We start from the raw sequence: 17,272 nt of genomic DNA on the forward strand, positions 1-17,272 counted from the left end.
CAGATTCCTGAATTAGCCATTTATAGTTTCACGGGAAGACAATGAAAAAAAAAAAGAAAAGAAAAGAAACAAGCAACCCCAAAGGTTTTTATCCTTTCAGGTATCCAAACATCTTTATTCTAGAAAGTTTCTCCTCGATGGTAAAATAAAGCTAGGACCTTATAGCAAGTCTCAGACTCACCATGGCTGTTTCTTAACACCAGTATACCTTAAGCAGTAGGTATCAATTTAGTGGAAATATAAGGGTATTGATATGTAGTGGAGGCTGCTCTGAACTTGGAGGTGGAAATACTAAGTTTAAATCCCAGCTTTGCTTTTAACATTGCAACTTTGAGAAGTCTTTTAACCATTGTCTCCTGTTTGTATCAGCATGAGGGGATAGATAATAAAACCTGCCTCACAGGAGTGTTGTGAGAATTGAGTGAAATAATGTATGTGAAAATACCAAGTACAATGCTTGCTTAGAAAGTAGAATTTTGTTTTGCCGTCCCCTCCCCCACTATAGTTGGCAGGGCAGGGGGAGGCAGTATATTCATCCATCAGTATTATAGATGCAATTGTTCCCAGATGTTTTGCTTTTAGGCAAAACCTTGTATAGATGACTGTATACCCTCTTACAGTTGATGCTTAATAAAACAAAACTACCATGGTTTTATAATGGAATGGTAAGCTCAAACATTTTGCTGGTAGTATAAAAACCAAGTGCCTGTGATTACATATACATTAACTCCTGAAGAATCAATTATAATCTCAGCAACCTTGCTCTTTGACCATTCATTCTAAAGCTTGGCGAAGTTAATGAGAACAGATAATAGGAGTGCTGATGCAATTGGAAGACTTTTTTTTTTTTTAAAACAAAGTAAGGAAGGGATACATTTTTAAATAAAACATTGCATTTTGGTAAAAAACACAGATTATGAGAACACATTGAGTTAGAGGAACATCATATTGATTCCAAGAACAAAAAGCATGGTGGAGAAATTTTGTAACCATGCACATCCAGTGTGCTCTGTTCTCATGAGTTAAAAAGATTTTCCTCCTATAGAAACTTGTTATTTAAATGTGTGTCACATGTAAATAACAGTCTAATGAGAGCAATATAGAGGGAGAAATATGTAAGCAAGGGAAAGTGGGCATTGTTTTGTTTTTTTTTTTTCTCCATCTATTTCAATACTTGGGTCTTTCCTAACCTATAGTGTGTCCTGTTTCTCCCTGGCTAGATTTCTTAAAGTTTCTGCCTATTCATCACTCAAGTACCTATCTCAAGTTGTAGCTACTTTTGTGTACAGGGTGTAATAGCAGATGTTCTCCTGATCTAGATTTTGTTGCTCTGCCTAACTGCATGCCACCATTTGTTTCTCCCTTTGTGATCTTCTACTGTAGTCAAGTGTCCCTTTAGAACAAACTTCATGGGATGGACATAGCCTAATGAGCTCATTGCTGATGAAGTCTTTTTTTCCTGTGCATTGGTTAGTGCAGTAAGCAAGGCTCCTTAACTGCCTGTCCCAGTGTACGGAAAAATAATAGTGTTCTCTCACCTTAAACTACAACTTGTGGTTTTTGCTTATTGCTTCTTTAGTCTTTGACCACATGCATGTTTTTACATAGTTGCAGTTATTTTATTATATTCCTTTTTCTGTCATAAACACTTTCCAAATGTGTTTGTGGTACTCAAATTATAGCTTAGCAGTTAAATAATTTGATATATTACAGATTCCCCTCTTGTTAGGTGTATCCAATTTTGGGGTTTGTTTGTTCGTTTTTGTTTTTTTCTGTTGTTGTTGTTGTTGTTGTTGTTTAAGGGAAGCACCAAAATAAACATCTTTTTAAAATTAATTAATTAATTTTTTTGAGGCAGAGTCTCGCTCTTTCGCCCAGGCTGGAGTGCAGTGGCGCTATCTCGGCTCACTGCAAGCTCCGCCTCCTGGGTTCATGCCATTCTCCTGGTCAGCCTCCCGAGTAGCTGGGACTACAGGCGCCTGCCACCATGCCCGGCTAATTTTTTGTATTTTTAGTAGAAACGGGGTTTCACTGTGTTAGCCGGGATGGTCTCAGTCTCCTGACCTCGTGATCCGCCTGCCTCGGCCTTCCAAAGTGCTGGGATTACAGGCGTGAGCCACCGCGCCCAGCCCAAAATAAACATCTTTATATGTAATGTTATTTCCCTAAGATAAATTTCCAGGAGCTTGATCCCAGGGTAAGAAGCTATGAACATTTTCATGGCTCTTGCCTTATAATGTCATATTTTGCTTTTTAACCTTTAACAAAGAACATTCCTATGCCCTTGCTTTCAGATGGGTCTTTTCTTATTGTGAGGAAAGGGCTAACGTAAGTCCCATCTAGAAGTGACTAACTTGCCTAGTTAAAACTAGAAGGAAATATCCACTGTATTGGGCTGTTTACTCCATAAACCCTGGCTTGGCTACATGTGTGGTATGTTTCAAGTCTGGCACAAAGCCACCAAACACATTTTTGGTGAGTTGGTTTTAACCTGCTCACATCAGATATGAATGCTGAAGTTGGAGCTTTCATTATTGTTTTTGTGCTGGTAGAATGTTGCAGAAATACACAGGGCTGGCTGTGTATTCTTAGTCACTTTAAAAAAAATGTCCTGGTGTGTCTAGAATGATGGTTTCTGTTCTTTGCAAAAATAAAAACATCAAACAAGATAAAGTCCGATGTAGCCAAGACCCTCTACTTGAACCTTCTGTCGGTACTGTTTGTTTAAGTACTGTAAGTTTCCACGGTTCATGTTATCTTAGGATATCTTGTGAAACGAATCCTTGTGGTCCCTACTCTGGGCTAACGCTTTGTGACTTAACTTTTTACAGTGAACATAAAGATTCTGAAAAGAAACACAAAGAGAAGGAGAAGACCAAACACAAAGATGGAAGCTCAGAAAAGCATAAAGACAAACATAAAGACAGAGACAAGGAAAAACGAAAAGAGGAAAAGGTACAGAGTTTTCTAGTAGGGGAGGAAGGAACGTGGATGCACTTTTGTTTACCTTTGAAAGCAGATATCTTAATTGCATAGTAAGATCCCTTGGTCTTGAAGTGAAAGGTCTCTTGTCAGGAGAATTTAGAGCAAACTGTAGTCTTAAACTATAAAAACTAAGCCTTTTACCACCATATGTTTCACAGTGGCAGATCTGTCCATATCATTACCTTTTTTACTTTATATTGCCAATGAATACATTGAGAATGCATTAGGGAAAATTAATTGTTTTTGGGAGAAGGCCTAATGCCTTGATGGTCTTCTGTTCATTAAAGGTTCTTCCCAAGTGAAAATTTAGTGATGCTGGTGTCTTTTGTGGCATTTGGTTCCAGCATAACCAGTGCAAGCCTTCTAAAAATGACTAGGCTCACCCAGCTGAGAATGAATAGTACTCTGTATAGTTTTAAAAAGAGATTGTTTTTATTTTAGCTTTGAAAAAGTAATTTTTGTACTTGGTAAATTCAGATACTATGAAATAAGGAATATGGTGAAGAAGACATCTCTTCACCCCTGACTCACTGTCTCCCATCCTTCTCAGAGGCAACCGCTATACTGATTATGTTTTGTATCCTTCCATAGATACTCTGTATATCTGTATGTGTGTGTGTATCCCTTCGTGTGTATATATGAAGATTTTTTTGAAAGATAAATTTTCTGACGAATCTAGAAAGCAGGAAGTCAAAGGGGAGGGGGTCATGAGTATACTTTGCCTAAGTCAGAGAAGGCAGGGCATGGACTACTTTTTTGTTTGTTTGTTTTTTAAATAAAGATGGGGGTCTCACTGTGTTGGCGGGGCTAGTCTCGAACTCCTGGCCTCAAGCAGTCCTCCAACCTCATCCTCCCAAAGTGTTGGGATTACAGGCATGAGCCATCACATCTGGCCCAGTTTATATGTTTTGTTTGTTTGGTTTTTGCTTTTGTTTCCTCTCTGCACTGCCAATGGCGAATTCTTGAGTAGTGGAATGTATTTATTGGGGAAAAGAGACCTGCCACCACTTAAAAGTAAAAAGCTGCCATTTTTAAGGGAAACCTTTCTCAGTGAGTTGGACAGTTTCACCCAGAAGAATTGTTAAAAACGAGTTTTGGACACATTTCAGGACCTTTAGTTCATCTGTTCAGTTTTGCTAACATAAGAGCCAGCCTGTGATCATGATGTCCCAGGAACTGATGCTACATATTCTCAAAAAGAGGTTTCTTCAAATTTAGTCCTTTCCAGGTACTAGTTACTGTTGTTTTACTTTTCAGGTTCGAGCCTCTGGGGATGCAAAAATAAAGAAGGAGAAGGAAAATGGCTTCTCTAGGTAAGACTTTGCTGCTGCGTGGGCTTCCCTTTCTCTGGGTGGACAGCAGGCCAGCTGCCTGTGTTGTAGTGTTGTCTGAGTTAACCCAAAACCCACTGACCTGGCCATCTTGATGGTTCCCAGAAACTCAGCAGTGAGAAGACTCGGTCTAAGCCAACCTGAGCCTTTCTACAGTGCCATATAGTGAGACTGACCAGCACATTTTCCAGAAGGTTATTTCGAATAGAGAAGGTTGACAGGAGAGATTTTTAAAAATTGAGATTTGACTTGCATATCACAAAATTTGTATTTTAATGGTATACAGTGTACCATTTTGTTTTTTTGTTTTTTTAATATATTCACAAGGTATTGCAGCCTCTTCACTAATTCCAGAACATTTTCATTTCTCTAAAAAGAAACTTCATATTCAGTAGCGATTATGGAGTTTTCTGAAAAATCACTTAGTCTGATTTCGTCATTAGTAATATTGGGAGGCTTATATATAAAAGATCATTTGACCTACATGTTAGGGATGAGTGTAGATTTGGGTAGAATTATGTTATCTCTTTTCTAGAAGGAGAGGAAAATGCGCAAAATCTAGAGGTTACTTCCTATACTGTTTTTACCTTTATAATTTTGTTTTCCTCAGCCTCAATTTCCTAAAATAAGCCCAGAGGTCCCCTCTAGTTTCAAAACAACTAGATGTTTATTGTTATATATTCTCACTTCACTGAATGACAGAAAGGATTTATTAGAAATGGTTGTAAGTGTTTGCATTATTGACTAGGACAAAACACTTTGAGAGTTTTGCTTCCTTGAATCTTTGAACTTTCAGTTTCATTTGTTAAAATTTTTGACTCTGGGGTCCTTTAGACAAGGAGAAAAGCAGGTGCCCTCTTCAGGCATGTTTCATAATTGTTCTAGGAATGCAGAATAATACAATTCAGGAAGCATTAGAGCTGCAAGCTGCCCTAGGAATTTTGATTTCTGAGATAAAGTGACTGAGGCACTGCTGGGCTAATCTCTGCCAAGAGACTGCCTTGGATTTTTATTAAACTGATCTGAATAAATTTTTTGGACTTGGTGCATAGTCATGAATTCATTTTCAGACTTTTTGGGTTAGAAGATTAGGAACACAGCCTTCTTTGAGGCAGTGGTCTCTATGTTCACTTTGCTGGACTCCTTGCTGGCTTGTGTATATGTCTTTGTAGAGAATCCAGATGCTTCACTGGAATACAGTTTTCTGGTAAATTGTTTTAGGACTTCTTCCTTCAGACCTAAGTAACCCTTCCCACAGTTTTTGTCTTCAGTGTGACAAACTTAGGATCTAGCATTTACTTAACTAGTTGGGTAAATGATAGGCTTTCTTTGCTTCTGGACCCTAGGGTCTGTGTCAGTATTCAGGCAGGAGGGGGAACAGCTGTAGAAGCTGGCATTTGGTTAGGGTGCTAAAATAAGTTCTTTAAACATTCAAATTCTATCACAAGCAAGGGGACCCAGTATGCTTTTTTTGGTCGGAGGTACTCTTGAAACCCTGTGAATATACTTTGCAGTGGGGTCGGGATTCTTAATCCTTGGATCCCTCCACAGGGCGCAGCTGCATGTAAGGAGGCCATTTCTTGTACTAAGTTAAGGCAGTGAGGTTCTGAAGAGATGTGCCAGGCCAGGGAGCATCCCATGGCTGCAGTGATTGCTGGGCTCTATGGTATTTTTTACTTGTTCCTTCTCTGTTTTGGTTCAAGATGTTTGTCTCAAAGGATTGTCTTTTTATATTTATATTTTGAAGGTAAGATCTTAACAAATAGTAGTGAGACACTCTTCTGTATATAAAGTAAACCTAAGTTAGGACGTTGAACAATGAATAGATTTGGCATAGGATACCTTCTGTTTATTCTGGTTTAACACGTGCCCTACTTTTGTTGTAATGTTGTCAGCTTGGTTATTTTTCCATGTAGCTAGATATACATGTACGTTATTGCCACATTTTTAGAACTTTAAGGTACTAAGTTGGGGAAATCAATGTTTATTCCTTTCCTTGTAAAAGCTGTACTTTAGCTTTTAGAGTACTGGAACAATCAGTTCAGATTGTGGGGTCAAATATATGGTAGGTTTCCATGTAAGGCAAGAAAACACCTTAGGTTTATTTCTGGAGTGGTTCGTGCCATGCTGGCAAAGATAGCTAAAAAATAGTGAGAAAGAATTCTGACTTAGAATAAAGAGTCTTGATCCCAAATCCTGATATTGCCCATTCACCTGTACAATGAGGACAAATACTATCTACTTCACAGGATTGAAGTGAGAAAAAGTGCTCACAGAACATCTTCATGATATGTACGTGGTTATCCTTATTTATATTAGCTTCTTTTCAACGAGATGACATATTCCTTCTTTGTATTAATAGAATACAGATGTTCTAGCACTCTGACCAGCAATTTTTTTTCTCTTTAGTCCACCACAAATTAAAGATGAACCTGAAGATGATGGCTATTTTGTTCCTCCTAAAGAGGATATAAAGCCATTAAAGAGACCTCGAGATGAGGATGAGTGAGTATTTTCTTAAAACTTTGACTTTTGAAAACAAAAAGGAGGAGTTTAAAGAATAAATGTGATGTGTTTCTTTATAATACATATAGAAACTGCATTAATTGGCTTTTACTCATTTGGAATTTGTGATTAATGGACTGATTTCTCTGAACTATGAGAAGTAGAGTTTGCTAAACAAGTAGTATACCCAAGGCTTGCATGAAGATTATATAAATTTTTCTTACTGAAAAGGCAATAGATATTTATTGTAGAAATTTCAGATAATACAGAATTCATGAAGAATAAATTATTTAAGTTACTTAAAATTTCTTATTGCCTACCACAGATAACTTAAAGCAGTTTCTCTTAGACCTATTCCTGTCAGACATTCTAAGTGAAGTTTCAGTGTGTAAAAATAATAAAACTGCTCATAAAACGGTTGAGGCTTACATGTACCTCTTTCTCCAGATTCAGTGAGATTAAATTATATTCATTATTTTCACTCTTACATAGCTTACTATGCTATTGTTATAGTAGAAATTGGATGGAAAGGGGGAAGGGAAATACTTAGTGAACTCATTTGTATTCATTCAATATAGAATTTCTTTCCTCCACATTCCAGTGAGTTACTGCTATGTGGTAGCTAGTGTGCTGTGTGTTTGGTTACCAAACTTTCATCTTTTATTTTTATTTATTTTATTTTATTTTTTTTCCCAAACTTTCATCTGATAATGATATTTATTTCTGCATATATCCCCCCACCCTATTTTGCTTCCAGGCTGGTGTAAGTGGTTTGTTTTGTTCTATATAGGGCTGTAACTATTACTCTTTGGTCTGACCTTCATTATTTTCTCTATTTCTGTTAGTCTTGACCGTAGAATGCCCAGCCAAGAATAACAGTGATTACTCTTGCCATGGAGGCTTCCAAGAGTTTGTAGGTCTCCTATGAGTGAGAACTCCTGAATCATAATTATGTTAACTGTGTATTCATGTTCCCCTTTCTAGTGCTGATTATAAACCTAAGAAAATTAAAACAGAAGATACCAAGAAGGAGAAGAAAAGAAAACTAGAGGAAGAAGAGGTTAGTAAAGAGACTTAGGTCCTTTGGGGCTTGAGTTTGGAAGTGGGAGTTTTCCAGTAAGCAACTTCTTAAGACAAATGAGTTTTAGATATTTATTGGCTTGTTATAGTAATAACATTAGGGAAAACAAATTTAATAAGTGGTGGCTGTGGCACTGGTAGTTTTAAGATCTCTGTGAATCCCCACAGTGTCTTAAGTTAACCACAACCAGCAGTGATTCTGCTCTCAGCCTTCCTGGGTGTCTGTCTACCCACAGCTAGGCTGCCAACAGATGTTCTTCCAAAAACTATGTCATCTTCATATATACAGAGGCAGTGTTAACAAGAAACCACATTTTGGCTTATAACCCTGAAGAAATTTCCCTAAGAAGTTTTTGCTCATCATTCACTTTAGGTAACCATTCCTATCTAAAGTTCTTTAATGGGTACCCCTTTGACATATAATTGACACCCAAACTCTTTACTGCAGCTCCTCCCAATCTGGCCCCTGCATCTTGTGTCTCTCTTCATCTTGTGCCTCTTCTCTAGCTTACTTGTACCAGTCACACTAGCCTCCTTTGTTTCTTTTCCACACCAGATTCTTTCAAACTTCCAAGCTTTACGTAGCACCTGCTGTTCCTCTATCTGGAACACACATGCTCCCTTCTTTATCCTTTTGGCCTATAACCTTCCTCAAAAAACTCAGTTCCGTTTAAATGCTTTCCTAAATGTTCTTGTTGATGCTTGTGGTAGATTGAAAATAGAATCATATGCTTCCTCCTTTTGACACTTTTGAGTTCTTGTACTAAAAAATTGTTAGCAGGTAATTCAAGAAAAGATGTCAGAAATTCACAGGGGTCTTAATGATGCCCTCCCCTAAGACAAGAAGGGGTTGGGTGAGTTCTTAGCTCTTATGCTACATTTGAGGTTAGCCACTGTCATGGGCAAAATGGGATCACAAATGTAAAGTGGACAGTTTGAAGTACCAGCAGTAAAGAGTGATAGTGAAGGGGCAGGGAGTCTTAAGAGGATAATCTATCATAATAGAATGATGTTAATAATCACAATTAAATGTAATAGGTGCTTACCATGTGCCAGGCACTCTTCTATATATGTATCATTTCATTTAATCCTTAAAACCTGAATAGGTTGTTACATCCCTATTATCATCTCCATTTTGCAGATGCAGAAATAGAGTATAGAAATATTTAATCATTTGCCTGAGGTCACATAGCTACTAAGGTGGAAAAGCCAGCATTTGATCCCATGCAGTCTGACTTCAGTGCCAGCACACCAGCTACTATATTATCCTACCTCCCCTGGGACTTTGCTGATGCTCTAATTCTGCAAGGAGGGAGAAGAAAGGTCTTTAATGAAATCATATGAAGACCATTAGTGAGTGAGTTGAGCCATAGAGAGATGATCAGGTCCTGAATTTAGAAGGTTGCAGTTTTTTTGACAACTAGTCTATTCTTGGCCGAAGTTCAAATTAATAAGCACTAATTCAAGGAATTGAGAGTGAAATGTTAAGTAGTGATTATGGTAGCCAATCACTCCACTTGCATATACCAAATCAGTACAGACTAGTCAGTAAAGGAATATAAAACTTGAGTTCTCCAAGTGTTTTTTTTCTTTTATGTTTATATTGCATTTATGCAAAAATAATACTCTGAGTTTGTTAAACCATTGAGAAAAAAGAACAGTTGACTTCATTTGTTATTATTCTATTTAGCAGCCTTACCACATAGGGGGAAAAATGCTGGCTGAAAGACTGAATTAATACAGTCTTACTGTGGCAGGGACCCCAGATGGCAGAATCTGTCATTAAACCTCACTTGCCAACTATGGTTTTTTTGTTTTTTGTTTTTTTCTCTTGTTTTTGAGAATTGTTCTGAGGTCTCTTAGTGACTGACACCCCAATTTGAGGCTTGAAAACATACAATGTAACCAGTAGTTTCCTGATGGGACCAGCTGGATGCCTGCTCAGAAGCTGTTTAGAGTATCTTCACTGAAAAACATTTCCCTTTCCTGTGGTGTGTTTCACCCTAAATAGTAAACATTATCTGAATTAATGTGATCCTGTAGTACCTTCTCCCAAACATACCCACATATTTATATTCTCCGTGCCTGTTTTAAAATATGGATGGTACTGTAAGCTTTCCTCTTTTTTCTATTCCTATCTTGATTGCCATCCTATTATGAGGATCTAAAATGTTTATTCCAGTTATTCCCATAAGTCACATTCTGTTATTTTTCTCATAAAGTTAGGCTCTTATCATAGTTAATAACAGCTATATGACCTTGATCAAGTGACAAAATATGTTTCAAAGTCCTTGATTGTAACTGGGAGTGGTTAAATGAACCCATCCGTACACTTTCCAGCTGTGCCACTCTTTAATTGATTTTAAGATGGTTCAAAACCACCTTTCATTGCTATATAAAACTTGTTGAATAAAGACTGAATAAGTAGTTAAATTATGTTGAATAGGCAGGACAAAGGAAAATATTCTTCAAAAGAGTTCAGATTCTGAGTGGGATCTTCACTTGTTGAATATTACATTTTTGTTTGGGTTTTGTGTGTATGTTTTGAGATTCATCTCCTGTATTGGTGAATTGTGCCTGTTTAGGTTTGATGCCCGTTTATTGTGTCACTGTGATCAGCTCATTTACATTCAGAGTTCAAAGAAGAGCCATAAAGAAATACCACCATAGGAACTGGTGTCATTTTAGAACCTATCAAATACTTGCTTACTGCATCATGACTTTGTGTATACAAGCAGCAGCGATAGTACTATACTCCACTAAATCAACTGGGAATTTTCTTTCATCCTGAATACTAAATATCTAACGCAAAGCCTCGTCTAGCCGTTATTTGATTATACTGGAAGAGGTTTAAAGATGAGTAGGATTAAACATAAGTGAGGAAAATACACTCGGATTACTCTCTAGAGCAGTACTTTTTCAAACTCCTTTGAGGTTTAAAAAAAAAAAAAAAAGTTTCCCAGTCTCTTCCCCTGCAGAGTGTTTTTTAACTACTTTCTCAAGTAGTTGTTTGTCAGGAAATTTTAGGAAATACTGCTGTAGAACAGAGCACCAGTACATTGTTATTCATCTGTCAAATGAGAGGAGTACTAAGATCTTCTTTAGTTCTAATACTCTATGATTACAATTTTTCTTCCTCATGGCTCCCAAAAACTGCCTCCAGAAGTGTGATCAGTCTTTATTTAAATGCTTTCTCACCATGTTTCTTTGTAGGATGGTAAATTGAAAAAACCCAAGAATAAAGATAAAGATAAAAAAGTTCCTGAGCCAGATAACAAGAAAAAGAAGCCGAAGAAAGAAGAGGAACAGAAGTGGAAATGGTAACATCTCAGCACTGGGTTAAAATGCCACCTTTTTTATTGCATATCCTTACGAAGCAAGAGTATTGAGTTATTAAAATTAATATCCTGATATTTGGGGGGAAATACTTTAAACAATTTCTCTAGAGTAACTTTCTGAAGTAAGTTTTCCAACTTCTAGTGAAATCATTAACTGGTTCTAAATCTATTGGATCTCAAACTGGTTTCCACCACTGTGAACAGAATGGACTGTAGAAGCAGACCTATGTATAGGTGGGAATTTAGCATACGAAGAGAGTACAGATGCATTTAAAACCATAGGGAAAGGATAGATTATTATGTAAGTCGTGTTGGGAAAACTGCCTGTTCAACAACAGAAGAAACCTCAACAAGAAAACGTGGGTGAATATTTTTATAATTGTGCAGTAGTGAAGATCCTTTGAAGCAAGACATAACCAGAGCCATAAGGAAAGGTGTTTTACATTTGATACATCAAAGTTCAATTTATGGCAGGTGGACACCTTCATGCCATTAAAAAAAAAAAAAAAAACTCAAGGCAAAATATTTGCAATACAAAGGGCTGATATTCCTAATATGAAAAAAAGCTCTTTTAAAACAAATATGAAAGGAATGATCTAATCAGAATGTGAGGAACAGTCAGTTTAGTAAAAGAAATAGTTAATAAACATCTAAAAATGTGATCAACTTCATAAGTAATCAAAGATGCAAAAAAAAATGATAAATCTTTTTGTTTAATGCCTCTCAGATTGGGAAAGATTAATAAGTGAAAATATCTAGAGTTGCAAATGTAAGAAAACAGGCATTCGCCTTCCCTATAGGAGTGAAAATTCAGTCTTTATGAAGGACAGTTTAGTCATAGCTGGTTGCTCTTGAGAAGTGTATTTAGGTGGAGAACTTTTCTACTTTTGCTGTTTAGAATCTTGAAATAAACATGTTTTTAAAAAATACTTATTTCTGTTAACATGTTCTATTTAACTACTATACCAGCAGTACATGATTTTGTGTTTATGACGAAAAAACTCAAATGATTGACAGATTTAATAGTTAGAATAAAAATCAAAGTCACCTTTACCTGTCTTCTCTCATTCTCATTTTCCTTTCCAGCTTTCCAGCTTTGAGGTAATCACTGTTCATAATTTGATGTATAGCCTTCCAAACCTGTTTATGTGCCTTTATGGCTTTTGTAATTTAGAACTTTGATGTCCACAGCACCTCTGAGGAAAGGGAGAAAGAGCACTGACCAGGAAGGTGGCAGAGAGAAGGAGAGCCACAGTGGCAGAAATGTGGCCACACGGTGACAGCTATGTGATTGGCATGTTGCTATGGCATCGTGGGATTAAATGGGAAGTATAGAAAAGGAATATCACAGAGCAGAGCAACCCTGCCTCTTTCTAGAGGTCAGAGTCAGAAAGTAGAAGAAGGCCAGGCACGGTGGCTCGTATCTGTAATCCCAGCACTTTGGGAGGCCGAGGCTGGTGGATCACCTGAGGTCAGGAGTTCGAGACCAACCTGGCCAACATAGCGAAACCTCATCTCGGCTAAAAATACAAAAATTAGCCGGGTGTGGTGGCACGCACCTGTAGTCCCAGCTACTTGGGAAGCTGAGGCAGGAGAATCACTTGCATCTGGGAGGCGGAGGTTGCAGTGAGCTGAGATCATGCCACCGCACTCCAGCCTGGGCGACAGAGCGAGACTCTGTCTCTCAAAAAAAAAAAAAAAACAAAAAAAAAAACACAGTGGCTCGTGCCTATAATCCTAGCACTTCGAGAGGCCGAGGTGGGCGGATCACAAGGCCAGGAGTTTGAGACCAGCCTGGCCAACATGGCGAAACCTCATCTCTGCTAAAATTACAAAAATTAGCCGGGCGTGGTGGTGCACACCTGTAGTCCCAGCTACTTGGGAAGCTGAGGCAGGAGAATTGCTTGAACCTAGGAGGTGGAGGTTGCAGTGAGCTGAGATTGCACCACTGCACTCCAGCCTGGGCAACAAAGCAAGTCTCTGTCTCAAAAAAAAAAAAAAAGAAAAAAAAAACCCACATGGGTTTATTTTCCTCATTTTTATTTCACTTTTCTTAAGAACTAATACATTTTCAGTGATCTTGACCTTTAAGAAAATGATTTTTAGAAATAAAGTGATTGTGTAAATTAGAGGTTATTATTGGGAGTTAAGAGAATGGTAGGTTAGTAATTCATCAGTCAGGGTTCTGTGGTAGTTACTCAATAAATGCTTGTTAAATGAACAAATACATTTCCTTATCAGGAGCTCCCTGCTGTCTCCCCTTTACTTCGGAGCTTTGGCTCTTTTTGGGATCCAGGCAAGTGCGCTGGGTCCAGCCTTGTATGTGTAGAATTAGGTGCCCTTGAGGGGTTTAGGAGCCTAATTTTGCTTTTGTGGTTGAAATCCTTATCAGTGTTGCCACACATTCACTCTGACAGACCATGACTTTTGGTTTTTATTCTTATTTTGGGTTAAAGGGGAACTGGCGAGTCTTTAACTAAAAGTTGTTTTTTGAGGAATGAGCAGACTTTGCTACAGCTTCTAACGCATGCATTTCTCAGGTGTGATGGTTAAACCTTGCACATTCTTTTCAAGCACAGTGCTTGAATGGCACACCGAGTTTTTGGTGTTGAAAATATGAATGAAGAGCCTCTTAACTGATAGCTAGAGGCTGTGTATCATACTCTGAAGTCAGTTATCCAGTCCTCAGTGACTGCCGCTGATGACCTAGTCGGGGAGTTAAATGGCAGATACCCTTATTTTTACTATTCCTTATGCTATCCCACTAAAAGAAGTACACACTTTACAAGCTTGACAAATTTGCAGATCTTTTTCTTCCCTCGTAAGTCCGCAGACCTGTTTGTCTTTACCAGAAAAAACCACTTACTCTGATCTTTATCTCCCTCCTTTGGTAATTGTTCAGTTGGAAAAGGTCCAGGTCCCTCAGGGTTTCTTTGCTATATCACGTTATCTCCATAGAAACATTGTTATAAGTGGTGGCAGTGTGCTTGGGTTCATACATGAAATCCTGTTTATCCCAGATGTCCTGATTTTTAACTGTTGGCCATTGTAGCTGAACAGGGTTTCAGCACTGTTGGGTTAATTAAGTACACTTTTGTGTCAGGGCTGACCTGGGAATATAAGTTGCCAGTTAATTCTCAACAGATGATTCTTCATAAAGAATTACCTGGCGAGTTTATTGCAGGTGTTAGGTGTGACTTTAAATGGAGTTTTGAATCTCTTAGCAAAGGTAAAATGCTGTGATGAGACAGGACTATAATGTTGTAAGGAATTAGTGTTGCAAGACCAAGACTCATAAATATATGGTCAATGCTAGTGGTAAGAAATTTATGGAATATGGATTATTGACATTTTGCTCAAACCAGAAAAACTTCCCTTAATTTCAAGGATTAGCATTCAGAAGCTACAGCATCTGACCTTTATTTCTAAATTTAAAAAAATTAAATATGAGTTTTATAGCATACTGTGAAGTGCTTGTTAACTGCAAGGGAACTTGATATCAAACAGCACATGGAGTTTACTTTCCTGTCTTTATATTTCTAGCACTTTTCCACCTTTCCCCCTTCAAGCAAATTTTATTATTAAATTGGTACTTGATTATTCAAGTCAAGCTACCAAAGGGAAGCCATTTCGATGTCTAAGTACATGTTTTTGTTTGTTTGTTTTTAAATTGGGGGGGGGCGGATATATGCACTCATGGGGAGGCTAAAAGGACAGAACTGTTTGCTTTTATTTGTATAATAATAGCTGTCAGCCCAGTCACATGAGCTTACTGAAACAGATATTCTGTCTTTCTGTTTAAACTGAAGTTTAGTGTTGTGATTTGCTGAATCTCTTAATTTGCTTAAATGGTAAAGAAGTTGCTGTGGGTCTTCAAGATACACATGTTGAAATAGGAATCGTAAAAACAGTTTGGAGTCTTGATTTAAAAACACTGTAGGGCCGGGCGTGGTGGCTCACGCCTGTAATCCCAGCACTTTGGAAGGCCGAAGCGGGCAGATCACGAGGTCAGTAGATCGAGACCATCCTGGCTAACATGGTGAAACCCTGTCTCTGCTAAAAATACAAAAACAAAATTAGCTGGGCTTGGTGGCGGGCACCTGTAGTCCCCAGGTACTCAGGAGGCTGAGGCGCGAGAATGGTGTGAACCCTGGAGGTGGAGCTTGCAGTGAGCGGAGATCACGCGACTGCACTCCAGCCTGGGCGACAGAGCGAGACTCTGTCTCAAAAAATAAATAAATAAATAAAAACACTGTAGTCGATGAGAAGAATGGTGCCAAAGTCCCAGGATAAGGGAAAGGGTGGCGTTCGGAATCTCCTCACGGTTACTCTGTGACTGCTGCAGACAGGCTCCTTGCAGATGCTCTCATACACCTACATATATATATATTTTCTCTATTTGGAGAGTAATAGACTGTAGGATTGGGTGGTTTCCTGCATTGAGATCCTTCTATTAATATATCAATGACTCTGCCAATTTCATACCTGAAAAAGTGGTAGGTTAGTTATAGAAGATCTTTAATATTCCTTTGAGGTCAAAGATTCTGTTAAATATTTTTGTTTAAATTGTGTAAAATACATATGACATAACATTTATCATCTTAACCATTTTTAAGTGTACAATTCGGTGGCATTAAGTACATTCATATTGTTGTGCACCATCACCATCTCCAGAACTCTACATCTTGCAAAACTGAAACTCTGTAGTTATTAACAATTCCCCACTTCTCTGTTGCCCCAGTTCTTTTTTTTTTTTTTTTTTTTTTTTTTTTTTTTTTTTTGAGACAGAGTCTCGCTCTGTCACCCAGGTTGGAGTGCAGTGGTGCGATCTCAGTTCACTGCAACCTTCACCTCCTGGGTTCAAGCAATTCTCCTGCCTCAGCCTCCCAAGTAGCTGGGATTACAGGCTCCCACCACCATTCCTGGCTAATTTTTTATATTTTTGGTAGAGACGGGGTTTCGCCATGTTGGCCAGGCTGGTCTCAAACTCCAGACCTCAGATGATCTGCCCGCCTTGGCCTCCCAAAGTGCTGGGATTACAGGCATGAGCCACCGTGCCCAGCCTATTCCCCCAGTTCTTGGTAAGCAGCATTCTACTTTCTGTCTCTATGAATTTGACTACTTTAGGTACCTTGTATTAATAGTCATACAGTATTTGTCCTTTGTGACTGACTGATTTCACTTAACAGAATGTCAACGCTCGTCCATATTGTAGCATGTTTCAGAATTTTCTGACTTTTAAAGGCTAAATAATATTCCATTGTTTGTCCTGCATTTTGTTTATTCATTCATCTTTTGATGGACATGGGTTATTTCTGCCTTTGGCTGTTGCAGATAGTGCTGCTGTGAAACATTCGTGTACAAGTATTTGTTTGAATATTGGGTATATTCCTGGGAATGGAATTGCTGGGTCATGTGGCATTTCTGTGCTTAACTTTTTGAGGAACTGCCATACTATCTTTTCCACATTGGCTGCACCTTTTTACGTTCCTACCAGGACCACACGAGGGTGCTAGCTTCCCTACACCTTCACCAACACTTGTTATTTTTTGTTTTATTGCCATCCTTATGAGTATGAATGGTATCTCATTGTGGTTTTGATTGGTATTTTCCTAATGATTATTGATGTTGCATATTTTTTCAGGTGCTTATTGGCCACTTGTATATCTTCTTTAGAAAAATGACCATTCAAGTTCTTTGCCCCACCCCCACGTTTTTTTTTTTTTGTTTTTGAGATGGAGTCTTGCTCTGTCGCCCAGGCTGGAGTGCAGTGGCGCAATCTTGGCTCACTGCAACATCTGCCTCCCAGGTTCAAGTGATTCTCATGCCTCAGCCTCCTGAGTAGCTGAAATTACAGGCGTGCACCACCACGCCTGGCTAATTTTTTGAATTTTTAATAGATACAGAGTTTTGCCATGTTGGCCAGGCTGGTCTCGAACTCCTGACCTCAAGTGATCCCTCCGCCCGCCTTGGCCTCCCAAAGTATTGGGATTACAGGCGTGAGCCACTGCGCCCAGCCCCTATTTTTAATTT

The 17,272-nt window shown here is 38.4% G+C and overlaps 1 protein-coding gene across 1 annotated transcript in view; it reads left to right on the forward strand.

The window, feature by feature from the left end:
• Window positions 1–17,272, forward strand: part of TOP1 (DNA topoisomerase I) — a 96,454-nt gene that overhangs the window by 45,008 nt on the left and 34,174 nt on the right. The window contains exons 4-8 of the mRNA XM_003825894.6: window positions 2,832–2,955; window positions 4,243–4,298; window positions 6,726–6,821; window positions 7,806–7,881; window positions 11,115–11,221. Of these exons, the coding sequence (XP_003825942.1) occupies window positions 2,832–2,955; window positions 4,243–4,298; window positions 6,726–6,821; window positions 7,806–7,881; window positions 11,115–11,221 (459 nt within the window). The remainder of the gene's footprint in view (window positions 1–2,831; window positions 2,956–4,242; window positions 4,299–6,725; window positions 6,822–7,805; window positions 7,882–11,114; window positions 11,222–17,272) is intronic.

The sequence above is a fragment of the Pan paniscus genome, chromosome 21 (assembly GCF_029289425.2).
Source record: "Pan paniscus chromosome 21, NHGRI_mPanPan1-v2.0_pri, whole genome shotgun sequence".
Taxonomy (NCBI): Eukaryota; Metazoa; Chordata; class Mammalia; order Primates; family Hominidae; genus Pan; species Pan paniscus.